Here is a 27,160-nt window from a genome sequence, read left to right on the forward strand (position 1 = left end):
TTTTACCACTACCATTCGTATAATTCTGACAAGTTATTTACTGATCTTATAAAGCTACCAACCCATGTTTGCTATAAAAGGTTTTGAGTTTAACTAGTATTGTAAAAGTATTTTTCATTATTCGATACTTACAAATATGTGTTTTTATAATAGGTAAAATTAATTAATCATCTACAATGTAAAATTATTAATCAAATTGTAGTGATAGTGTATATTAAAGATTCGCCAATTAAGCTGTCATATCACACAAATAAGTCAAATTTAAAAATTATATATAATTGTCTTTTATATTATTTTGTAGTATTAATATTTTTTAATATCAAATCTATTTGTGTATGTATGATAATTAAACTCTATTTATATTTCCTCTTATGGTCTTACCTACTACTTTCAACTTTTTCAAATGCTTGAGTGACTAATTTTTAATTTCCTTTTTTGGTCAACAAGAACTGAATTTAATTTATTATCAGAAAAACTACTTTTTTAACTTGTTAAAAACAAAAATAACTTATACTACTCACTAAAACACTTTGTTTTCTCTCGTAAGCACTTATTTTTCCTTGAAATTTGGTCAAACGCCTTTATTTTCTGAAATAAATACTAAGCATTTTTTACCTTCTTAATAATAAAAATTTCATATTTGAGCTCTAAATATGAAATCGTCTAAAAGTATTGTTAATTTAATCAACCCTCAATTCGATTGATATCAATATGAACTCAAAAAAAAAGTCATGCATGCTAATGCTTATCCTCAAACAATTTAATCTCAGCGAAGAGCACTTGAGAGTTCACCAGTTTAATGCTTATATTCAAAAAAGTTGTACATAAACAAATGTATAGTAGCTTTTAATGGAAAAAAATTCCTCTTAATAATAATATTTTGTTTTGGCAAAGGTCAACCTATTCGTTTCACTTTGATAAAGCATTCTTTTTGGAAATTCTTCACATGTCAAACAACAAATAAATAATAAGTGTCAAAGGTGCGTTCAACTTTTCATCTACTTTCTGCACCAAAAATATGGGCTTTTTTTGGCCATTTATTTCTGGGACTTGCGCAGTAAGAGAGTTATCCAAAAGATTATATTCTGCAGTTTTATATACGTTATAGAATTTTCGGTTTTCCTCTGTGGTTTTGTGAGCTATAGCATAGAAGCGGCAGTTTTACATCCAAAACATAGCTTCTGTGGATTTTCTTTGTCATATATATATATGTTATATATTTCCAGAAAATAACGATTATTTATATTAGTTCATGAAATAACATGATTATTATGAAAAGTCTTCTTGTTATATATACAAGTCTTAAATTGAACAGACATATCTGTTAATGAAAGAATATGACTATAATGAAAAGTCATCCATGAAAGAACATGAGTATTATGAAAAGTTATCTCTCTAAATTTCTATAAATATGATGATTCTCTAAAATATGCAAGCATATACAAGTGTTTTGTTGTATTTGAAAGGGAATTACTAATATTTTCTTCAATATATATACGTGCAATATTACTTTAAAAATGTGATTGAAAGGCAATTTTATTTTTCAATTATGTCATTTTTTTGAGATCGACTAAAATATGGACAGAGAGAGTAAACATGTGACTTTGTATTATCCCGAAGGTATACAACGTGCCCCGGCTCTTCGCACTTTGTAAATTATTTCTCTCTAATTATATATATATAAAAAGTTTTATATTATTTAAAATAAATATTTTTTGATAATTTATTTTTGTGGTATGAATATTCAGTTTATTTTCCCATTATCTTTTTGGTTGACTCGTGCATGTTACATGTTATTTTTAGAATTTCAAATTGTAAGTCAAATATAACGTCTGGATATTCTGAATCAGAAACTTATTTAAAAGGTGATTTTATTCAATAGTCCTTTTAAAGTAAGTGAACTAAATCATCACAATTCACACGTCTAAAACGGCTGTTAAAAATTGAGTTAGATGTGAATTTTATTATTATAAGAATTAAGATTATTATTTTATTATGTGATTAAATTTTACATAATTAAATCACGTACATCGTCAGTGCTGATTTTTACATCACATCACACGTGAGGAATATATATTTAGTAAGTATCATATCATTTTTATATGAAAAATAATATAGATGATCGTCACTTAAACTCTGAAAAATAGTACTGGTACATATATTTCATTACTTTGTACTACTATATTATAAAAAGAAAAGGAAAAGAGTATGAAAAATATTTTAATTTTGTCCGAAATTGATGTTACGATACCAAACTTTATGGAGGACCTTTTACCCCTCTGCACTATTTAATAGTGTATTTAAAGGTATATATGTGCCCACGTGGACACGTTACTATTTATGATGTCCACGTGGGCACATATATAGCTTTAAAATGCACTATTATATAGTGCAGGGGAGTAAAAGGTCCTTCCCAAAATTCGGTATTATTACAGCAATTTCGATCAAAGTTCGAATATATTTCAGACATTTTTCCCTAAAAAGAAAAGAAAAATAAATTAAGCTTCATTTTCAATTTTATATCACGTATGTCTCTCCTTTTTTTTATGTAGATAAAAAAAAATGACATGTATTTTTTATTATTATTTTGGGCATAATTAAAGGGATTATATAAACAACTTCCCTATCAATAATTTAGTTTCCGATTCCAATTGGCAATCATGTATCCAAACAATTTTGGTTGGTGAATTTTATAGTACTAAAGCTTTGATGAAATATACGCTCAATGATTTATTTTTCTCTTTTCTCTTTTAGATACGTGTTCTAATTTACAACTAGGTCTAAGATTTAATTTTATAGTCCTATGCAAACATATATTGTTTTAATTTTTTTTACGCAATTTTTCATCTATTCAAATGATTCCAAAACATCAAGTTTGAGTATACTTTTCACTTTGTCCATTATATTGATTCAAATAAGATTGATTTAGATATAGAATATAAGATATCAAATACTAATAGTTTTTTATCGAATAAAGGGTGTGTTTAGAAAATGTTTTTTCTGTTTAATTTTTTCATATTCAATTTGTCAAATTTTTTGAAAATATATTCATTAAAAATGAAAAAACTGACTTTTTTAATGACAGTAAAAAAAAAACAAGTTTCACCAATAGCATTCCACAATATTGATTAGCCTCCAATATACGTCATCTTTACCTCAATCTCGTAGACTCAATTCCCACTATCGTACCAAACACACCCAAAAGATCCTTTTCTTTTCAAGAAAATAAAATTTTAAGACATTTTGGTTATGAACTATCATTTTCATGGGTGGGTACTAGAAAACTTTAGTAGTAGGAAATTAGGAGAATTATTTTGACTATACGTATTATATAATTAAAATTGAAAGAAAAAGATCAATTTGATTCATGTGATTTTGTTTTAATTTTATGTAGGTTACTCCATATTATAAATTTATAATTATCACAAATTTAATTAGTGCATTTGTCGATGTAGAGTGTTCTTATCCAAGTTTTCTTTATTGACTACATATATTTGTTTTTAGGAGGAAGTATCTAGCCACCCAATTAACTTTATATTATATAAATAGTACTATTTACTGTACAAATAGGATTGTGCACATAGCTTCATCAATTCAGAATAATAATGCATATAATTTTGGTCAATATCATTCTCAATTGGTTTATTCTTTTTAGTCTTCTTTCTTTTAAAAGGGTGTCCAGATCTTATGGATCTTGTTTGGTACAATGGTTTTACTTTTTATAAGAATCTCATATCCATCAAAAATCTCCGTAACAACGTCGTTTGTTTAAATAAATTTTATTGTTAATGTTATCATAATAAAAAAACATATAATATGAAAATTTACAATGTTCCAAAAAATCACTTGATCATTATAATGAAACGTTAATATAGAAAATGATTGTTATATATAGAGAAAGGCATGACTCCGATTTATATATATATATATATATATATATATATGTGTGTGTGTATAAAAAGTGCAGAGTCTATAGCTAGCGTTTGGATTGCTATGCACATGACATGTCTAGAAATATTCTATTTTTTCTTATGTTTATGTGTTGGAAAAAAAGAAACTTGGAACTTTCTAAACCACAAAATTAATTAACAAGTTAAAAGATGATAAGTAAAACCTAATCTCCCAACTCCCATCATGACATTAATTGATCTTAATTTGAGATTAAAATTTATAGTGCTAACTAGTAAAATTACCCGCGCTTTGCGCGGGAACTTAATATCACGAAATTTATAAAATAATATTTAAAACCTATCAATCATTAAAACTAAAACACTATTTATTTTACATACAAGATTATCTAGTAACGAACATTAAAAATGTAAAGGAAAATGAAAATTATAACATCTTATCATTTATCCTTAATAACATAAGCATAAATTTATGACTATAAAAAAATACCAAGATCTGTAACATAAGCAATGGTGTCAGGGAGCAACTCAACAGGAGCAAGGTACATGAATATTTAATTGTGCAGAAGAAGAAGAATAAGAAGTTCAGAATTTTCGTTGTTTTAAAATGAGAGGAAATCCTTCTATTTATAGACAACAAAGGGTAGTGTGAACAAATGTTTGTTGTGTCTTATCAGAAAGGTCACAACTATATAAAAAAGTTGCAACCCTTCGGAAAGGTCACAACCTTTCATAAGAGTCGCAACTTTTCATAAAAGTCGCAACTTTTCATAAAAGTCGCAACTTTTCATAAAAGTCGCAACTTTTCATAAATATCACGACTTTTCATGAAATGGAAGTCTAGTTTTGAAAATAAATAAATTAAAAGGAAATCCTGATCTGTGGTGGCGCCACGTAGGCGGACTTAGGTTCTCTTTTATATATATATATATATATATATATATATATATGATTAGTTGCTTCTTATAATTGATCAGTTGGGGTATATTTGTTAAAACTAGCCTATGGGCCATATAAACAAATCTTTACATTTTTACTTTTTTATGATTGTGGTGTCTGAACCAATTTTCGCACACCTCAATTAATTTCATTGAATATCTGTCACCTTCCACCAGCAATAGATATCAGCTAACAAATATTTACACTATTTAATGTGTGTAACTTGAATTCTAGAGTGATTTAGATGTGAAATTCACAGCCATTGATGTTGTTTTCTTATGAAGGAACTGGTGGGATCTTCAACATGAAATTAATGTCACAAAAAGATATTCTCAGTACAAAGTATAGTGATGTTGCATCGAACACACAAGGTGAGGTTGAAGTGAAAGCTTAGGCTTTGAGTACATTTTGTTGTCCCTTTGAAATTAAGGTTAAAAAGGAAAAGGAAAGTCAATATATGATACTATGTCCATCCATTTTTACTTGCCTGATGCTAAAATTAATGTTCACGATTATTTATTTAGTTTGAAAATTTAAGAAATAATTGACCATTTTATACCTATTTTACCCTATTATACTACTTCTTATGTTTCCACACGACATTTTTGATACCACAAGATTAAGGATATTTTTTATACTTTTGACATATTTTTAATTTAAGATCACAAGATTGAAAGTATTATTTACTTTCTAAAACTATGTGTCTAATCAAAACCAGACAAACAAATTAAAACAAAATGAATAATTATTTTCAATCATTTCTCAATGAGCGAGATGACTTATTTAATAATTATTAGGAATAATATAGTACCATTTTATTTATTGTTTCTTAAAAAATGTGTCAAGTAACATGAATAACTGAACAAGTAAACATGGATGGAGCGGGTATATAGTAAGTGATTTTTATGGACTATGGGGTTGTCCTTTCTTCCACTCTAAGAAATTCTTCTTCATACCACATTATTTGCCACTTCTTGGATATATAGTTGGATTGACCTTTGCTTCTTTTTTTTTATGGTTGCAATTTCAATCTATAATGCCCTGTAGTAGTAAAAATTTAGAATGACATCAAGCCCTAATTTTGACTTTTTAACATTTCAACTCCTTCCTTTTCTTAATACAAGTCTGACTTAAACATAAGGTTAATAATAAAACTTCTTTCCCAATAATATCTCCTTCAAAATATTTACCATAATGAGATATAATTTTTATAAAACTTATAATGTATGATGATCATTGAAAGCTAGATATTGTTTTATAGTCCATTACAAACGTTATTTCAGTTATATGATTCTCTTCATAGATGATCAATAAAATAAAATAAAAAAATACAAGAGAATTTTAATTTTTTGAAATAATGAAAAAAAAATTATAGCATTATTTTTTTTTAATTCAAATTGTAAGCGAATTGCTCGATCGATGAATTAGCGCTAGGAGTTTTAGTTGTTGTTATTATTATAATGGTATGTTGTTTCATGAATATATTAACATAATCTTTTTCGTATGACATGACATTGGATTAAGCAATAATAAAACAAATCCCAGAAATGAAGAGATTATAAATCTTTTCAGCGTGTATATATATATATATATATATAAAAATATAAATCCACTAAAGAATATATATACTATAAACACAAGTTACAGTAAATTTAAATGCAAAACAAAATAAGAAATCCACTAAAGAATATATATACTATAAACACAAGTTGCAGTAAACAGTAAATTTAAATGCAAAACAAAATAAGAAATGATGAAAAGCATATACATGTATAGTGCAGGTACAACAAGTTTTGCACTATGTACAAACACACAGAAATAACGAGATCTAACGTCTATTCAGAATATTCACAATAGAACACAATTGTTACAGTAAAATGATGACATAATTTAGTGCACGAATTATTACTATATAAGAGCATAATGAAAAATAGTTTATATATATATATATAGTGTCCACATGTACGCGTTGTTTTATTTTCGTAAAAAGGGCAGTTTGATGCACAAAGCATTTCGCATTAACAAGCCTTGAAAAGGGTTGTGGTTGATGTCAATCGTCTACCTTAATACAAATATAAGTAGTTATTTTCACGATTCGAATTTGTGACTTATAGTTATGACGTAAATAACTGTATTTTTATTTTATTTATTTATTCCTCAAATATTTTGGCCAATGTCAACGTATCATTGTCGGCAAATTGAGGGGAAAAAATTAGCCATTGTTAGATTATAATCTTGTATAATCTAGTTCCATTAATAAATAAACTTCTTGAGGAATGTAGAAAAATTACATAATTATTTTAAGATTAATGGAGACTTATATCATATCACTTAAAAAACAGGTGTTGTATTAATTAGTGGAATTTTGGCTCATGGACTTTGTAATTGTAATGATTACTACTTCTGTATGCAAGCAATTAGAGAAGAAACCTTCATTTTAAAGTAAAAGCTTTTTCTAAATATAAATTATATAATAATGACTATAAAATTTGAATGCTTTAATGTGCATACATTCAACAATTAAGTAGAAAGGGATGGAAGTGGGTGGAAGGAAACCAAAAAAAAAACAAAGGAATTTTTTTCGTTGGTTTTTTTTTCTCATCCTTTATTTGGTACTTATTTTGAGACTTAATTAATTTTGATTTCATCAAAAAAGTCTTATTTTGAAAGTAAAGCGCGTCTGGATAGACAATTATATAGAAGGTCTTTACTAATTTATATACTATTCTTTAATTTTGTTCACTCATAAGAAAAATATTATAATTTATGAGGTCTGCAAGTTTCACATTTAAGTAATACTTTCTTTATTAGTAGGCTAATATATCGGGAGGATGTCTATGAAATGTATTCGAAAAAATGATATATCTTTATTCATGTAATTAGTGCAAGAAAAAGCTCACTAGACTGCTTATTTTTAAGACACGAACTCGCAGCCTCTCATTAAAAATTAAAAAATATTCTTATCACCATTCAAAGCCTTTGACCTCTGGAAAATGGGAATTTGATGTGGTATATATGTTGAGTGCTTATCTAACTAACCAATTAACTTAACCTTTTTGACAATTTTGTAGCCCCAAGAGCAATATGTGGATCTAATATAAAAAGATTTGGTTGAATTGGTTAAAAGAGTAAATTTTATTTGCTTAATATCTGCCTTTTTCTAAAAGAAAAAGAAAATAAATGAATTTACAAAAGTTGACTCATTGTGTATGGTGCTAATGGAATCCAAGAAAGCATCTTTATCCATTATCCAGTAATCCTTGTTTTTTCTGGAAACAGCAAATATGAGAAATTTCTTTTTATTTTATTCTACTTTAAGAAGTGGCAGGTGGATTTTGAATTTACAATATTGCAAGCACATATAATTTCATCATGTTTCAATAATAATAATATATCTAGTGTAATTTCATAAATAAAATCTGAAAGGGTAGTGTGTATTCGACCTTACTTTTATTTTGCGAAGGTCAAGTAAAACATATTGAAAAGAAATATAATAGTGAAGAAGTCATGCTAAAAATAAATATATAATAATAAATCAAAGAATAAGATAGTAAAAATTGCGTAACTCTTGCCGTTCGGCTCTTTTTTGAAACCATCCATAGCAAGAGCTTCAATGCACCCGCTATCCTTTTTAATAAGATAGTAAAAGAGTAACAATAGGAACAATATTTATAATAAGGAACACTATCCAATACTGTTGGACCAAGATCTCAACCTTTTTTTCTTGTTTAATTTCATCAATTAAATCAGTTAAGAATGTTCATAACATCCATATTTTCCATCACTCACAATATTTATATCAAATAAGAATACATAGTATCATTTAACCATAATTAAAAAAGAAAAAAAAATATCGAGTACGAATAATTTTTTATCAATAATCTAATTTGGGAGTGTTGATGGAGAGGTACATAAAGAGAAAGGAATGGAAGGCTAATAAGTTAATGGGGATCTACAGACACCACCTAAATTCAAAAGCAATGTCTCTTCATTGTCTCCCACATTGTCCAAAAATTTCCAACATTGTACTGCATCATCATCATTCATTCAATACAATAAAAAGTTTTTCAAGAAATGACAATAAAGGATTATCGTATGTTATATTGTTTGATTACACTACTTTTTGCCGACAAACCAATTGTTTATTGACACATGTTACCTATAAGCTTTAATTATGTAGGGGCTTATTATATGTATAGCCTGTAATGCTGCCAAGTGTCAATTTAAATTCACAGTTTCCTAAAACCAACATGGGATATATGTAAAACAAACATCTCCAAGTTGATAAGGGTATTTCTATATTATCCCAAACTCCTCATAACCAAATTGACCCCTACCCAAAAGCATTTTCTGCTCAAAGGGAAGAAATAGATTGAAGGGTGTGTTTGGTTGGAAGAAATATGTGAATTTCTTATTTACTTTTTTGTGTTAAGTATGTAAACAAAAAGCATTTATTTATAATCTAGATAAATACTGTCAAAAAAGTAATGGTGGAGATGAGGCTATGAGAGTGGGGTGGAGACAGGGTGTGGAATGTAGGCACAATCAATGTGGAATGTGACTCGAAAAACTTGGTTTTTCTAATTCCACTAGGAAAGTCATTTAAGAAATTTTTTTCCTAGAGTAAACATTTGCCAAAAAATTTGGCCAAACCGAAAATGGAAAAATTGAAAATCATTCCTCTACACTTTTAAATTTAAAAAAACCATATTATACCCTCACCTAGATAGAAATACCAATTAATTACACCAAACAGCATAGAAACATGAATATGCACTTTATACGGTTTATACTTAGTTACTCACAATTGGAACCAACATTGATACTTCCCAACAAATCCGAAAGAAGAACAATCCAAATTACAATTGCCAGCAAGAGAAAGGGAATGAGGAAACCGTCATGTGTTGTTTCTTCAAGACAGTGTTCTCTTGTTGAAAGATTCTACAGTTAAATTGGCTGTAAAAGCAGGTATTGAATTCATCCTTCGAATGAAAATTTCAACCTGCAAAAAACAGAATACCCCAACACTTCAGAAGGCTGAATACCTCGACGTTGGCCATTTGTATGTTGCTTAAAATGATAAAAGCTAGAAAACACTAACTGCTCAAAGATGAAAGCTGACAACGGATAAACAAGAAAGATTAATCGATCACAATAATAGCAAACTGGAATAATGACACTTAAAATTAGCTTTGCACAAAGGCTTTTCTAGAAATTGTTGTTAAATACCTGTTGGGATATCTCAGGCTGAGAGGTATACTTGTTCGTCTGAAAGATCAAAAAGAAGGAAAGTTTATTATCATGCTTCTTCAAAAGTATAACGTTTACATACTGTGCTAGCTATGTGCTGAACTAAAGCACAAAGGCATTGCATGAATGTTGAAATTGATGGTAACAAGTCTGTCAAAAATACTTCAACCATCCTAAACCCACAAAATGAAAACATGGCATCTTACCAAAATGTTTGTGTTCCCTGATTCATATTCAAATTCAAGCTTTTCTTCATCACTTTGAGCATAAATTGATTGAAGTATAAACCGTGTAACTGCTATTCCATCTGGACGCTGGTGATCATCCATCACAATCTGACAACATAATTCCGATTATTGTTAGGTTGACCAATAAGTGCTGAAATGGTAATAATGGTGTTATCTTTAGCTAGAAGCTTCTGCAATACATACTATAGACACTAACTCAGTACTTTTAGGTGACATTTAACTCAAACTACACCTCTTTCTGGTCCATAAGAAAGAACCCACAAGCCACAAAGTAGAAGAAAATTATTGAGGAAGATTAGGGGTGGCAATGGGGCAGGGCGGGTGTAGGGCGGGGCAGGTTTGGTCAACTATGGTGAGGGGCAGATTTTTATATTTGCGGGTGCGGGCGGGTCTCAATTAGAATCTTTAATTTTGTGTGGGGGCGGGCGGGTGCGGGTTGGGGTGTTTTCTTTTTTACTACTCAAAACTTCTATTGTCTTGATAATTATTGGTAGTTTGGTACTACTCAAACCTTAGTTACATCTAATTGATGCAAAATGGAGTTACAATCATAATTCATGTATTCACCAAATGCTAAGTCATACAATTTGACATTAAAATGTAAATGTACTACAAATTGGATTTATTATTTTCATGTAAACCAGAAATCTTTTCATCACTCTATCATGTAAAGAATTTCATTACAATCATAATTCATGTATACACCAAATACTAAAGTGTATGAGAAACAGAAACATAGTATAACATTACACTTTCAAGTGTCAAAATCAGACGCAGGTATGTTTGCAGTGAGAGATTGTTGAAGCTCTGCGGGGGGGTTTAATGCGGGGCGGGCGGGGAATAAATCAATAATTTTTCTATGCGGGGCGGGACAAAGTCTTTGCGGGTTTATGCGGGTTAGCCCCACACCCGCACCATACCCGTACTGTTGCCATCCCCAAGGAAGATTCACCGAGCACTAAATGAAAGATGCTACTGAAGAAATTCCAATAAGATACAACCACCCCAACTCCATGCACAACCCCCAAACTTATGTTCAAACTAGTGGAATTATAATACATTGGTTGAGATACCGACTAGACTCCGGACAATATTTTCTAGTGGCAAAATATATTAGTTCAAAATATAGTCATAACCCAGGAGGAATGTAATACCTTATACCCAAAAAGTTCACAGCATGCCCTTCTGAAAACAGAGATCCTATCAGCAAAAACTGTCTTGTACCTGAAGAATGATTAAACTTAGTTTCTGACAAGAACAACAAACCATCGACAATACAAATGCTGAGAAATCCTGAAGCCTTTACCTCTCCTCACGCTTTTCTAATGTTGCTATTTGCTCTTTCAACTGCATAATCTTTCCAGAAATATAAGAATCAACAAGTGTACCCGCATCAGCTGCATAATTGAGAGGTAATGAATTAGAAATTATAAAAGGTGACGAAAAGGTCTCTAAAAACTTATATGTCCCAATTGACACTTCAAATGCATTAAGCATTGGATTATAGAAACTAACAAAAGGCACTTAAAATTTCACAAGTAAATAGACCAGAGAAAGGAGGAAGATAATGGAGGAATGAAAAGAGGAAGAAATACAAATTCACATTAATTAATACTTAATACTGTTTAACAGCTCCAATGAGCAGAGCATTAACCAGAGAGTTATATACTTCTTTAGACATCTAGAAGTATATTATGGGTGATAAATAGTTTATACTTCTTTATCAAAATAGCTCCCCTTTTACTATTCCAAACTAGTAAAAAGGATGATTATGATCAAGAAGAACCATCCATATTGAGTGATTCATACCTAAATCCAAAAAAAGTTGGGGCTGAATATATGAACCCACTAAAACCATTCCGCTTCATAAAACTAATAACGTTGTCTGCACAATTTTTTCCCAGACTAGACAGGATATTAGGATAAAAAATAAATACAGTCCCTACATTCTCAAAAATCATAAAAGATATAGCCCCTAGTTAACCCCAGAGTTTTGGTCTAGGGGTAACATCGAAATGTGTGATGTGTGGGTTAGTCTCCCATCACGGGTTTGAACCCTTCTCTAAGTAAAAGCTTAGTATTCAAGTGGAGAAGGGTAAAGGGAAGGCCCATTTACCAACCAAGATCCGAACCGTGCGCCACTGATCTTCGAGGATTTATTTGTTATTTAAAAAGATATATAGCCCCTAGTTGCAATTTTTGAAACTGTAGTCCCTAGTTGCAATTCATCATTATAGTTTCTGAATATAAGCTATCATGTAAACTTCAGATTTATTATTTATTAGATATTAAGCACTAAATCCTACTGGATGTAACCTAGAAACAGGTTGTTACTAAACTTCCTATAGAACAAAAGGCCTAATGTGTAAGATCTTCCCCATTATCTTTCTTCCTATCAATGCTTCAATGTATATAACTCAACTGGTGATGCTATTTGGAAAGTGGAAACATCAAATAATAATTCTTAGGGATCATATAAAATCACGTTGAAGAAAGAAGTAAATCTTTTGTTATCCAAAGATAAAAAGATTATATTGTCTTCTTCTTTTCTTTTTCCACTTTTTTAATCCTACATGTATCTTTTGTATTTCAGGAGTACTCAAAATTTTCTAACTGATAAAGATTATTGGATGTCATTCACGCACTGCAACAATGGCATGTACATTCCTAGGTATATCTCTTTTTCTGAAATGACCTCTACCACTCAATCACAAACTACTTGGTCTGCAATAAATGTCTTCAATATCCATTTCAATTGGTTTGAACCTATTTCATTATAGTAATCATTAATTTATCTCTTTCTTTTTTTAATAAAGGACCAGACAATTTATCTTTTTTTAAAAAGGACCAGAAATATTGGAGAAGAATATTATTGAATTGTTGTTCTACATTATTACAGACAGACCCTATATATAGACACTACAATAGACACCTTTTCCAACTAGGACACTACAATACAATCCTTTTCTAAGTAGGACACTATATACCATTCTTATTGCTATTACTATTCCTATTCCTATTCTAAGTAGGATTGTATATACATATTACTATTCTAACACTTTATAACAATGTTGGATAACAGATCAAAGCCTCAACCAAAATGATAGCCAGGGAGCACAAGACTAGAATAGTTGTAACATAAGTCAATTGCAGTCTGTTTAATAATAGGAAAGGCACTGAATGGCAACAAATCACAGGCATACATGTACTTAAAATTGAAGTTATGTGCACCTGACTGCCCTTTTAACTCTTGAACAGCCAGCAACTGCTCTTTTGTCTTCTGCAACTCATTCTGAAGTGCCTCTATTGTTTGTTTTGCCTCATTTTCAACTCCCAGGGTGTTGACCATTCGCAAGACTTTAGTATTAGCAGATGAATAGTCCCCATGACCTAACTGCAAGGGGACCAAAAGTAACCTAAGGATACTAAAAATGGGCTACAGACTTACAACATTAAAATTATACACTCTCATTGGAACAATGATCTGAAGCACCAATAATGTTTCATTTCTAGTAAGAGACATACACGTGTGCATTCCATAACGGCATAAGAAATAAAAAAGAAAACATTCGCAAAAAAAAAAAATAGAAAAGAAAGTATTTTTCTGCAGTTGATTGCATCCTCACTGACGTTAAAATTTCATTAGGTAGATAACAATGAATGCAAATGCATACAAGTAAGCATGGTACTCAAAAGCAGTTTTTGCATCGACATATATTACGTATTTTCATCAGGCAAAAGGTTCACCTAGCAGCCAAGTAGACCTATAAAGCATATCAACGAAACATAGGAGAAATGCCACTCCATTTTCCACGAAAGAGGCAAAACAAAGCGTATAATATCAGCATCATTAATGGGATTTAGGATATGATAAGATGGATGTAAAACAGAAGGAAAAACAAGACATGCAATTCTAAAATTATATAGCAAAAAAAAGATCATATTCTAACTCGCGCAAGTATACTGAGAAGTCATAAGCCGCATAACCACCAAATGCATGTACCAGTATCTCTAAAGGTCTTTAACAAATATCTAGAACATGAAATTCTTATGTGTCGTGGATGAACAACATCCCATTAGCATTTCCTGCCAGAGATTTATCACTTGTCTGAAACATATATTTTAAGAAACATAAAAAATACAACAGTACAAAGTATGTAACCCAGAAGTAACCTTGGACTCCAAGAGAGCTATCTGAGAACGTAAGCCATCACCCTCCCTCTCCAATGATTTAATTCTTCTAGCTTCATTATTTAGTTTCTCATTGAGAAACTTTATTTCATTGAGCTGGCGAATATTAACTTCTTTTTGTTCAGATAAATAGCTCTCCAGTTCCTTTATACAGTTCTCTTTCTTGGCAAGAGATGTTTCAAGCTCCTGTAGTCAGGATATAACTACCACAATTAGCTAAAGCACAAATCATAAGGTAGTTTGTCAATAGGAAAAAAGGGCAGGGGTTATAACCTGAAGAATAGCTCCACTGACCACTTCTTGACCACTTTCAACACTCTTCTGCTTCCTAAAGTCCTCAATGACATTTTTTAAGCGGTCCGTTTCCTCCATAACAGAAGCAAGCTACAAAGAAATTTGAGATCAAATACATAACAAGTTAAAAAGAACACAGAAGGACAGGAAAAAGGTTAGCTCTGAAACTAGAGGCATATGATCACCAAAAAAAGGTAGCCATAATTTTATATATGCATTCCACTGTTTGGGAAGAGTAATATCAACACAAATACTAATGAGAACTCGGTCTATAAAAGCCTACTTATCTAGAATTCAAATCCATTTTTTTATGGTGTACTTCCCAAGCAAGGAATCAAGAAGAAACAGAGACCACAAGGAAGAGGGAAAAGCAATTTTACAGTAACTAATTTCTGAAGCAGCAGATGCAAAATATGCTAACCTTCAACTCAATCCTCTTGATTTCTGATTTTGAAGATTCCGCTTTCTCCTTTGCAAGTACAGCCTCATTCTCTACTTCCCTTTTCTCAAGATCAGCAGCGTCGAGAGCCACCTCCATTTGTTTAAGTCGAGCCTGGATCTCACCCACATTTGTCATGCTATCAAGCACTTCTCTGGTTCCCAGAGAAGGAAACAAAAACTCTTGAATACCAATTAGTTCGGGATGGAAGCAAAGCAACAAAATCAAGCAATTTCCACCACAACTCATCTGAGAGAAAGGGGATAGAAATATTTTCATCCTTTTTCCAAGTTCCATTTTACAATAAGTCAAGCTTCACATAAAGCAGTTATATCTCTCAATACTAGCTACTGTAACAAAAGACTAACGATAAGTGTAGGAAATCAAAGAATCTGAATTTATCTTTTTAAGGTGTGAAAGATGTGCATCATTTTATTAACTTAACATGCACGGAATATACAGGTTCACTTCCTATATTTACATCTATGAATGTTTCTACTCAATCTAGGTTAATTGGTGTCAATTTGCAGGACAGTGCACATTATACTACTCAAGCGAAAACAACAATGATTACCCAAAGAAAAAGAACAGAACTGCCAGAATTCGCTCTGTGGATTAGAATTAAACAATTAAGAGGAAGTTTAGAAAGCTTTCCACATTAAAGTCAATCATTAAATCAACAAAAGAAACTCCTAATGGACCTACTATTAAGCACCAATGAGGAGCATGAAGTTAGAAACAGAGTTCATCAGTGAACATACTTGCTTCAGGACGAGAAAAAATTTAGTAAGCACCAAAATGAAGGAAAAACTGAATCAACAGGTTACCTCTGCAGAGCTGCAAATTTGGGAGGCACATCAGCAGCACATGATGCACCAGGAATGTCTTTAACCATTGATTTCCAAGCATTTAGTTCATCCTCTAACTTCTCCATATCTCCTTGAAGCATTGCTAGTTTTAGTAGCTCTGACTCTGCCCTCTCCCTCCGGCCTTTTTCCTCAAGTATCTTTACCTTCAATAACTCAATGTTTTCATGAGACAATTTCAGCTTTCTTGCTTCACGCACTTCAGCCTCCTGATGAGGAATCAAGATATATCAATCAAACATCTGCTAACCCAAAGTTAAATTTTGTTTTTATTTTTATTTTTGATAATATTCAAGTGATTAGTTTCAACTAGTTTACTGTTATTAGCAAAAGATGTAGAGATTTGAAGAACATAAAGAATAAATAAGAAAGAAGAAGGCAAAAATAACAAATAAAATATAAAAAATAACTAATTTTAAAAAATTGAATGTAAAATGTCACATGGATGCTCTTTTTGACTTACCTTCTAGCCACCACACATTACAAAGAGAGTGAAGTCATTCTCCATACTACTTGGCACTAATGAGAGGTTTTAGATAGTATATGTTATAGTTCATGGGGTAACAGTACACCCTATAGTTTAAGTGTCAATCTTGCAAAACATTGATAGTTCAGAGTGTTATTTATGTATTAACTTTTTTTCTATTTTGAGAAATAAACCAAAGTTCAAATTCTTTATAGTAAAATGTGGCACTGAAAAGATATGTTCTGATAACCGGTGGGATAGTCATGCCAGTTAGTTACTAAGCCAGTGGCATAACTAAAATTTAGTAGAGCAAAATAACTTCAACATAAAAGATCAATCTTTCACCTCCTTTATAACAATCTCATCAAAGCTAAAAGGAAAAAGCTTCCTATAGTTTAGAAGCTAATCCAGAAACTAGCAGGATATACACAGCGTATAGTGGAATTACTCTGTTTATAAAGTTATTTTCCCAATCATCGTACAGTTAGCTTGAAACTGATTATCTCAGTCATGGCACAGACAACGTGAATTTCTCACTACTGTAAGTGCTAGTAAGAACTAACAAAAAGCATTTAATTGCACATTGGACTATCACAAATGATGATGTAACTTACATAGCTTCTAAGTTCCTCCTGCAAATGTTTCACCAAAATGTTGCTGTCACTAGAACAACCTTCTTGAAATGTGAAACTTGACAGTTTCTTCTCTGCTTCAGTCTTCTGCTGCATGCACTGGGAAAAGACAAAAGAAAATTGTAAGTTCATTATAATTCAACATTGCCAAAAATGATAAACTAACAGACAAAAAATGATGCAAATGACAAAAAGAAAATAGACAGAAGAAAACATGCAAGACCACCATAGAGGATCTCATTTGATGACGTTCAACAACTTATGCAATTATATTTTAAAATGTCAAAAAATAACTTCATCAAAAGAACCTAAAATTTGAAAAAGAATAGCTAAGCCTCCACTCTCCTTGCTCCAGCATATGCTTGTGCGGACTCATGGGTGACATTTAAGACAAACAAAGCAGTAATTCTAGGATAGAAGATGCATTGACCTCATCAAGTCTCTTCCTTAGTTCTTCCAGCTGCTCCTTCAGCAGCACTGACTCTTCCTCAGCATTGGTAGCTCTGAATTCCATTATTTCAAGCTGCATAAAAGCATATTAGAACATTTTATTGCACTTCACACAGAGCATTCACAGAAACAATTCTCACATTGTTACTTATTTTTGTGATAGAAAACTTGGATTCACTTTTGAGCTGCTCAAGATCATTCTGCAAACGACTTTTCTCTCTTTCTATGCTTTCCGACACACTACTAAGCTTTCTCTCTAAAAGACTTGCTTTTTCTTCTGCTGCAGCAGCTGACGTCTCAACTTTCTTACGAAGATTCATCTCGTTTTGGAACTTCACCTAGAAGACAATGAGATGGTAGATAAATTATATCATAGATGGCACGAAGGAGATAATTAAGAAAGTTATACAGATTAAGTACCTCAAGAATTGATAAATGCTAGCAAAGAAAGCCTCCAATAGAAACATGAATAACTGGAGGTATGTCCCCAACCATTCATTCAGCAGTTAAATGGTAAATCTCCTCCTATGCATTTACACTCTGATGTATACATGTTGCTATAAATTGTTACTTAAAGAAGGAACTAACAGAAAACTACTCTAATACTAGGACTTACGACCAAAGCATGACTTGTGCTGAGCATTGAGAACCAAGTCAGCACACCTCAACAAATGAGATAGATGTACACATTTTCTTTTATCAGGAGATAGATGTACACATTATTAGTCACAAATCAGTGCCATTACCATTATAACTTGAAAATTATGGTCTCTGCTACTTTTTGTTTCAGTTGGGAAGAAAAAAAAAATGTGATAAAGTTTGAGATGCAGTCTAATCAGATTAAGATAGTATCTGGCTCGCTTCTTACAGAGGCCATGTTCAGTCTTGGTTGGTTCCGCAACTTTGCATGGTAAATGTGAGGACTCCAGTTGTTGTGTAGCACAGAGCGCCAAAATTGGCTTGGTTTCAAGATGTAGAATCTAAGCAGGATCTCATCTTGACATATATTCAAAGTGATTTATAAGTGGAAACTGCTTATTGTCCTCAACAACAACATACCCAGTATAGCCCCACAAGTGGGTGTCCTCTCCGAATAGCAGGAGATAGTTGCCCTCCATATGGCTCACCAACTTCACTTGCTTCTATGGTCACTGCAAAGAGGTTCAGATCACTTATACACGGGCTCTACAGATGAAGGGGTTGGGTTAGGAGCGTTTTCAATGAGAAATGCTAATTTGTATTGTCCACTTTTGTCATCCCCCTCTATCAAAATGATCGAAAAGGAAAGTGGGATTGCTTCTTATTCCCGTTTGATCTCTTCCATCTCTGTGTCTAAGACTTCCTTGTCAAAAAGAGAGAGTACTCTCTTCCTAGGCATAAATTATCACACTTACCAAATCAAATTGCCTTATATTTAAGTTAAATTTACAGATTAGACCAAATTATTGATAATGAACTCATACATCAGCATAAAAACATGACGTGAACCAAAGAGAACCCATTGATTCTTCTCAAGAATGTGACATAAATATAATGGGAAATGACAATTAACATCTAGCACCTCAAGTTCATTGTACAACTGCAACTGTTTTCTGAGCCGTTCTTGAGAAACGTTGACCTCCTTCATTAGCTGGTCCTGCAGAGCCTCTTCGCGCCCTTTAGCAGCAGCTAGTTCTTGCTCTGCATTGAGAAATTGATCATGGAATTTCTTCCTTTCAGCATCTGCACGTGTAATTCATGTCATCATGCAAATTAAAATCAATAAGAATTGGAGTATACTTTCCAGAAAAGGTGAATTACAAACCAAATAGTCATTGTCCCTCCAGTGGAGTAAAGGGTTAATGGTGAACAGAAAGAAAAAAAATACAAAGGAAATTAACAAAAACGAAGAAAAAGCATGACAGTTGCTAAAGGAGTCAACACCTGATTTAGGAGACAAAAAATAGGAAGTCAAATAATATCATTCCGATGTGTGCATGAATGGATGTATGTTCATGTGTATCTATATATGTATGCCTGAATCCATTTATGTACACACATCTGTGTATGTTGTAAAGTTGCTTCAGTGAAGTTGCTAGTTCTCACATATAAATTTTGAAATAAAGAAGACAGCCTTTTAACAATTGAAATCAGTGGAGCAATTGAACCGTACAAACAAGATTAGTTTAGCAAAGGAACAATTGTATTGTGCTCTATAGATGTTTCTACCAAAGAATTTTCATTCTCTGGTACAAAAGTGCATTAAATTGAGCAGTCAAAGGTAAACTTCTAAAATGTCTGTTGAAAGGACAAGGAGAAACAAAATCATGTAACTAGTCAAACATATTTCACAGAATTGGATATTTATGACTCACCGGCTTTAAGATAATCATTGTTTAGTGCTTCAAGTTTGGATTGGTTATCACGAGCTTGCTTTTCTGCACTGCTTAAGGCATCAAAAAACTCTGACTTCACCTGATAATAGAATTTGTTTTTATATAGATATAAGCAAAATCGTGCAGGCTATCACAAGAACTGAGTACAATAAATAAACAGGGAGCCATTGATAAGTCATTGACCAATATAAGAGACACAAGAATGCTAACTTAAAGGAATATATTATTTAGCTCGGAGATCTTCCATCATCTTCTGTCATTCTATGTAATCAAACCTGAAAGGAAAAACTGCAGGTAGGTCCCACCATTCGGACCGATTTGGAAGTCATATATATCCTTCAGCAATACTTGCACTATCCAAACGTGCTAATCAAGAGTAGCTCAATTTGAGTCCATCTAAGATGTACTTGTAAGTTTGTTTTTTAGTGAAGTAAGTAGATTTGTGTTATCAAAAAGATGAAGTAGATTATATTAATGGAGGGCATAAAACACCTGTATGCAAGTAGTATACCAAAAAGTAGAAAACAATGTTCTAATTAATTTATATAAAAAACTTTGTTTGTGATTAGTTCATTGTGAAGAAGCTCAGCCTCAAGTTGACTCAAGAATCAACTACGAGTTGGTATACACATCTAAGACCAAATTCACTCAACATATGAATAAAGTTTGAATATAAAGCTCATTAAGGAATCAACCCAAGTTCGAAAGACCATTTACCAATGCCTTAAGTGTTTTAACATGGATTAATTAGCACTCCGATAGCAATAAAATCATAGAAATGTTTAGTCTGGGAAAATCTCATTAGTGGACAAAGCGAAAAGCAGTCACAGTCAAGGGAATCGGTGCACCTACTGTCTTTATCTCAAGATATATACATAAATAGTTGCAATTTCCACTACCACATAAGAAGAAAAATAGGTACAAGCCTCAATATGTCTGCACTCACTGATTTAAAACCTTGAATCCACTACAATTGTTGAAAAATCAATTCGATATTGGAACTGTAATGAAGAGAGTGGGGAATAAATTAATGAATGAATACCATTTGGCGGCATTGATAAGTGCAGAGCATTTGGTCGGAAGATTCTGGGTGATGGTGAGATGATTCCGGCAACGGTGTATCCTCGAAGATGACAAGCTGCCGATTGCCGGAGCTGGGACTTCCATCCTCCGGTTGATTGCTCTGCGCCTTTCGCTTGAATGGTGGTGTTCTCAGGATCATGATTCTTCCAAATACTAGGGTTTTGATAACTTCAACAGTAATTGAATCAAGCTCTGATGATTGATGAAAATGTAAGAGGCCTTGCAGAGAAGCAGCTACTGCAAGTGTTTCGAAAACTGAGGCGCCAATTGGTGAATCGGATCCAAATAACCCGTCGCCATTTTACTTAGCGTAAGAGATGACCCGAATCCCTTTGGGCTACTGCTACACTTGTGTGGGTCATTGGTGCAAATGATCTTATTTTGGGCCTCTTGCTAATTTTGCTCTTCAAAATAGGAGTAGTAATAATTATGTTTTATTTTGGGCAAATTACAGAAATCACATACTTTTAAGGTAAAATTACAATTTATCCCTTCAAAGTTTATAATTATAAAAATCCCTCAAATTGATACAATAATATAAGCGCTGATATATTAATCTGATGCGCAAGATACATTAATTGTTAAGTAAGATACATTACATTTTATACATGATACATTAATCTTATGTACATTTTATACATGATACACTAATCTGATGCCCGAGATACATTAATTTGATACGCGAAATACACTAATCTGATACGCGAAAATAGGGATTTTGGAGATTCGTAAAACTTATAGGGAATAATGATAATAAGTAAACTAAAAGGTGAAATTTCTGTAATTTTTCCTTTATTTTTTAGAGCGTAAAAAAGGCATGAGATATAAGTTCAGTTCAAGTTATATTCTAGAACAATAATTAAGTAACACAAATTATGCTCCCAAGACAAAAAATATTAAGTTCAAGACACAAGTTATGCTCCAAGACAGGAGTTTAGTGGACTAAAAGTTATGCTTCAATGGCTCAAATTAGAAACTCAAGGCACATGAGAATCAGATATTATAGAACTTAGCTAAACATTCTCTAAAAAGTTTTGCTTTGTGATATTAATTTTTCCCAACAAATTTAGGTCAAAATTAAAAGTACTTATTAGGTCCACAAATTTTCATTAAATAGGCAATAGACGCAGAAATTAAAGACCACAAATTTAAGGAACAAAAATTTAAAATCATCCCAAAACAAAGGTATTCTATGCAAAAACTTGAACTTGTTGTAAGCATAACATAACTAACCACTAACCAGCAAATACATGAGATTAACTAATAAAACAAGTGTTTAAATTTATTTTTTTATTTTATTTGTACACTACAAAAGTGTTTAAGAAAATTATTTCGACTTACAAGCGTCCAGAATAAGTCAGTGAAATAGACTCTTATCGAATATAATATTATATACTCTTATTTAAAACGGTAAGTAATTTGTCCAGTGACGGATGTATGTTATGAATTATGGGTGCTTAAGCACCCATTGCTTTTTGCAATAAACACTAATATTTGTTTGTAATATCTAATAATTTATTCAAATGTATTAACTATATAGCAATTCTCAAACTAAAAATAATTGAGCACCCATGAAATAAAATTTCTGGATTCGCCACTAAATTTGTCAATGTTAATATATATTATGTTGACTAGTAATGTTAGGCATATTGAAATTAAGCTCAACAACAATAATATGCCCATAGTAGTCGTCCTATAGGTATTTTGAAATAAAGTCATCATATAAAAATGAATAATATTTATTTTTGAGATGATGATAAAAAATAAATTGAAACTATTACTTTTTCATAAATTTCGTCTCTTAATTATATATTATTTTCTTTAGCTACCTAAACTATCCCTATCTATATTCAAAATTAAATATATAATTTTTTAAATATCAACCTACAAATGTTATTCAAGACCATACTAAAATATTTCCTAACAATTTTACTGTTTTTGTCTCCATTATCCCCAAGGACCCGGGAAAAAGAGTTCGTAATTTTCTCCTAATTTTATTTTTGTTAATGTCTTTGAGCTAATATGATAATGACATTTGAAATAAAAATTTAGATGTACGTGCATAGAAATTTATGGGACATAAGAATATTTGAAATCTAATTGACGCTCCACCTTAAATTAAACCATAAAATAAAAAATAAAAAAATCAGTTTATAGAAAAAAAGAACACTGACTTATAAAAGTTAAAACTTATAGTTTGACAAAAGTTAAATTTTATTACAACACGTTTAAGTTAGTGCAATATGAATGTAACATACTTCAATTTTTTGTGTTTAACAATTACGGCAGCATCATTTTTAGACTATCTTTAAGGTCTTAAACAATATTAAGCTTGAATTATAAACATGATTATAAGTTTACAAACGTGTTTCTTAACCCAAATAATGAGTAACTATAGTTTTACCTCAAATACTATTTCGATGATCACTCCAACTAACAGTAAACCGAATAACACATATATAAATAAAAAATATAATATTTTAAAAAGAAAATTAGGTATTTGAGCGATGGGTCAAAATAATTATTGTTTTTTACGCCAATCAAGTAAATAATAAATATAACATCTAGTTCATCAAGTTATCATTATTTAATAAAAGTAAATTAATTTAATCCTCTTACAAAATTGTGCTATTTAGGATATAAATCGACTTTAGTCTTGAACTTTCAAAATGATAATTGTTATTTTTATTTTTATTTTATTTGAAGCTAGAATAATACTCTATCCGTTCTTATTTATATGTGTCCTTACTAAAAATAAATGTTCTTTCACAAAACCAATACATAAATAATATTATTCTTCCTATTTTAAACTTTAGAATTATTAGCCTTTAAACATGTGAATTTTACCAACAAAGGAAAACTAAATGATTTATTCATGTTCATTGATCAATTTAATTAGTCAAAATAAATTAATTTATTGAAAATTTGACTTTAAGAGAACACTAAATAAGAATTTTAATGGTCAACTCACCTAATTTTTTTTAAGGGATATTAAATCTAAAATGATATCAATTAAATAGGTAGTAATTTGAACGACAATGAATGTCGACAACAAAATAGAACAATTCTATCTTTATTTTCTTAATTAAAATAAAATAGTAATAGTAACTATATATCGAATTGACAACTCAGAAATAACCCGAAAAAAGTAACAAAAATTGTCCAGTAGAGTCTCCATAAAAGGCCCATAAAGTCCTTACATAACTATTATCCGTGCAAAATTGTCCACAAAAATGTAGCGCAGAAAAAAATAAAAGACATGGGCCGGCAAATCGGTACGTGTGAATTAACTATGGTCAAAAATACTTTTTATAGAAATATCCTAAATACCAAAGAAATCGACTTGCTTCTTCTTATTTATCAGTATTGTACTACTCCCTCCGTTTTTTAAAAAAATGTCCTAATTTGACTTCGAATAAAGTTTAAGAAAAAAAAGAAAAATATTAAATCTTGTGATTCTAAATTAAAAATTATGTCAAATATATCAAAATGTCCTTCAATTTTGTGATCTTAAATATGTCATGTGAAAAGTTGAAGTTAAAGTGTTGCTAAAAAAGAAAATAGGTCATTTTTTTGAAACAGACTACAAATGAAATGAGGTCATTTTTTTTAAACGGATGAAATATTATTGTTCCGTAGTTAATTATGGTTAAGTTGTCTGGACTAATGTAGGTATAAAGTTACAAATGTACCCTTCCAACAAACATAGAAAAGTTTTGTCTTTGTCCTAATTTGACTTCGAATAAAGTTTAAGAAAAAAAAGAAAAATATTAAATCTTGTGATTCTAAATTAAAAATTATGTCAAATATATCAAAATGTCCTTCAATTTTGTGATCTTAAATATGTCATGTGAAAAGTTGAAGTTAAAGTGTTGCTAAAAAAGAAAATAGGTCATTTTTTTGAAACAGACTACAAATGAAATGAGGTCATTTTTTTTAAACGGATGAAATATTATTGTTCCGTAGTTAATTATGGTTAAGTTGTCTGGACTAATGTAGGTATAAAGTTACAAATGTACCCTTCCAACAAACATAGAAAAGTTTTGTCTAGTTACTATTAATTGAAAGTAGCTAAGGTTCTTTTTTCTTTTAAAGTTTAACCCAAACAAACATGTGGAGTTCATTTCACGGCTCTTATTATTGGGCCACCATTCCATACTTTCACTTCCATTATTGCTTCTCCATCCTCTCCATCCTCTCATGTCTCTCCCTTTTTTATTTTTTATTATTACTCGCTTCTCTCCGTTCAATTTTACTCGTCTATTTTAAATTTTATAGATATTTCAAAAAAAAAATGATTGATGTGAAAAATTCATCATAATATCTGAATTATTAAATAAAAGTTACTCTCTCCATTTCAAATTAATTGAATTATTGAGGTGTTTCGCATCCTTTAAGAAGAGAAGATTAAAACATAAATTAAGCATAGCTTTCCATTTTTACCCTTATTAATTATTGTCAAATTTATGATTAAAATAACTAAATATTAATTAATAACTAATTCCAATACTAACTAATGAAGGGTAAAATTGGAAGAACGTTCTAAAAATAGTCTTGAAAATTAAACAATTGAGTTAATTTGAAAAATGAAAAATGTCTCAACAATTCAAATATGAAATGGAGTAATGTCTTATTACTTGTTTAATTAGGCTAATTCTGAAATAAGCTATATGAAGATTTGAGATTAATAGCGAAAGAAGTTATTTCTATAAGAAGATGAAATAATAATTATCAAAAATAAATAATGAAAATGATAGAGATTTTCAAGTTCCATCAAGCCCTTTTTCTACAAAATAAGGTGAAATGTATTTTATAAATAAACAATTATTTTTTAAAAATTATGAAATAGGAGTATGTATTATTTTTAATATAGTAAAGTAAATAATTAATAAATAATAATACAAGATAAAATATTTAATATAGTTAAATTCAAAATAACAACCGAACTTATCTTCAAATCAAATGATCCTTTAATATTTTACACTTTTTTTTTTTTTTTGTGTGTGAGAGTTGGCTTTACTGTTTGAGTGGGCAATGCACTCAATTTCCCCAACTATAGTGGGACCCTTTTTCCCATTTCCTCGTTATCTTATTATTTCGACCCAATCCACTATAAGTTTTTAAGAAAATGACAAAATTAGGTTCTTCATAATTATAATACAATTTCCACTAAATTATCTTTAAAATAATTTAATATAGTGGTTTGGAGGACTGACAAAGGGTACGTAAATTTGGTGGATGTATTAAATTTATAGGATGTAACTTTACTTCTTTAGCTACAAATTATTATAAAATTATAAGTTGTTATGGTCAAATTTAACAAACATAATAGTAATTTGTATAAAAATATCATAAACGTTGTCAATATTTAAAGAAGTAAATAAATAAATAATTACTATAATGACATTGTATTTTAAAAGTACAGTTCAAGTATGTAAACTTGTTAGAAGAGTAATAGTAGGTTTGAAACTAGTCTGTTTTAATGTTTTTCTCGAATAATACTAAATTGATTTTAAAAAGTTAATTAAATGTTTAAATCACCGACATTAGTAATTGTAATGATTCACTTATAATTATCTAAGCTATTTTATTGAGTGATATCATCTTTTTATTCAATATATAGGTAAAATGTTGTATGATCAAATTACGTAAATCGTTATGCCTTTGCTTAAGAAAAATGTGTACAATATATAGTCATACATACATTTATACATACTTCTTAAAAACGATAAAAATGTTTTTCAATAAAAATAAATGGAAGTTCATATAATAGATTCGGAATTTCAAAGTCAAAATGCAATTATATTATGTGATTGTACATTTGTCCAACTACTAAAATAGACATTTTTTTTCTTGATTTCAAAATAAAACATGTTATACATGTGTTAGAAATACAAATCATAAACGAAGTTGACATTTAAAGATGTAAAGGAGTGAATAAATCATTATAATGACATTGCATTTTGGAAATACAATTTAAATATACTATTATACTTTTATTTGATGAATTTTTATTATT

The 27,160-nt window shown here is 30.5% G+C and overlaps 1 protein-coding gene across 1 annotated transcript; it reads right to left on the bottom strand.

Annotated features, from left to right (window-relative positions):
* Positions 1-9,570: 9,570 nt before the first annotated feature.
* On the bottom strand, positions 9,571-21,393 carry LOC125816087 (mitotic spindle checkpoint protein MAD1). The gene is made up of 16 exons (XM_049495680.1): positions 21,101-21,393; positions 20,038-20,137; positions 19,245-19,405; positions 17,824-18,021; positions 17,664-17,756; positions 17,216-17,332; positions 16,097-16,344; positions 15,252-15,423; positions 14,810-14,920; positions 14,519-14,722; positions 13,577-13,739; positions 11,652-11,742; positions 11,500-11,569; positions 10,304-10,432; positions 10,077-10,115; positions 9,571-9,849 (listed from the first exon to the last, which is right to left on the bottom strand). Exons 1-16 carry the CDS (start codon positions 21,278-21,280, stop codon positions 9,760-9,762), a joined length of 2,166 nt encoding a protein of 721 aa, XP_049351637.1. The 5' UTR covers positions 21,281-21,393; the 3' UTR covers positions 9,571-9,759.
* Positions 21,394-27,160: the final 5,767 nt, after the last annotated feature.

This window comes from Solanum verrucosum, unplaced genomic scaffold, assembly GCF_900185275.1.
Source record: "Solanum verrucosum unplaced genomic scaffold, falcon-dt-bn FXZP01000261.1, whole genome shotgun sequence".
NCBI lineage: Eukaryota > Viridiplantae > Streptophyta > Magnoliopsida > Solanales > Solanaceae > Solanum > Solanum verrucosum.

Bases quoted from the DNA above. Each gene is read 5' to 3' on its own strand.
- LOC125816087 (XM_049495680.1), bottom strand. From the start codon at position 21,280: ATGATCCTGAGAACACCACCATTCAAGCGAAAGGCGCAGAGCAATCAA. The intron at 14,921-15,251 runs GTTAGCATATTT...ATTTCTTTGTAG, and splicing joins TCAAGAGGATTGAGTTGAAG to CTTGCTTCTGTTATGGAGGA. The intron at 10,116-10,303 runs GTAAGATGCCAT...TTGATCTTTCAG, and splicing joins CAGGGAACACAAACATTTTG to ACGAACAAGTATACCTCTCA.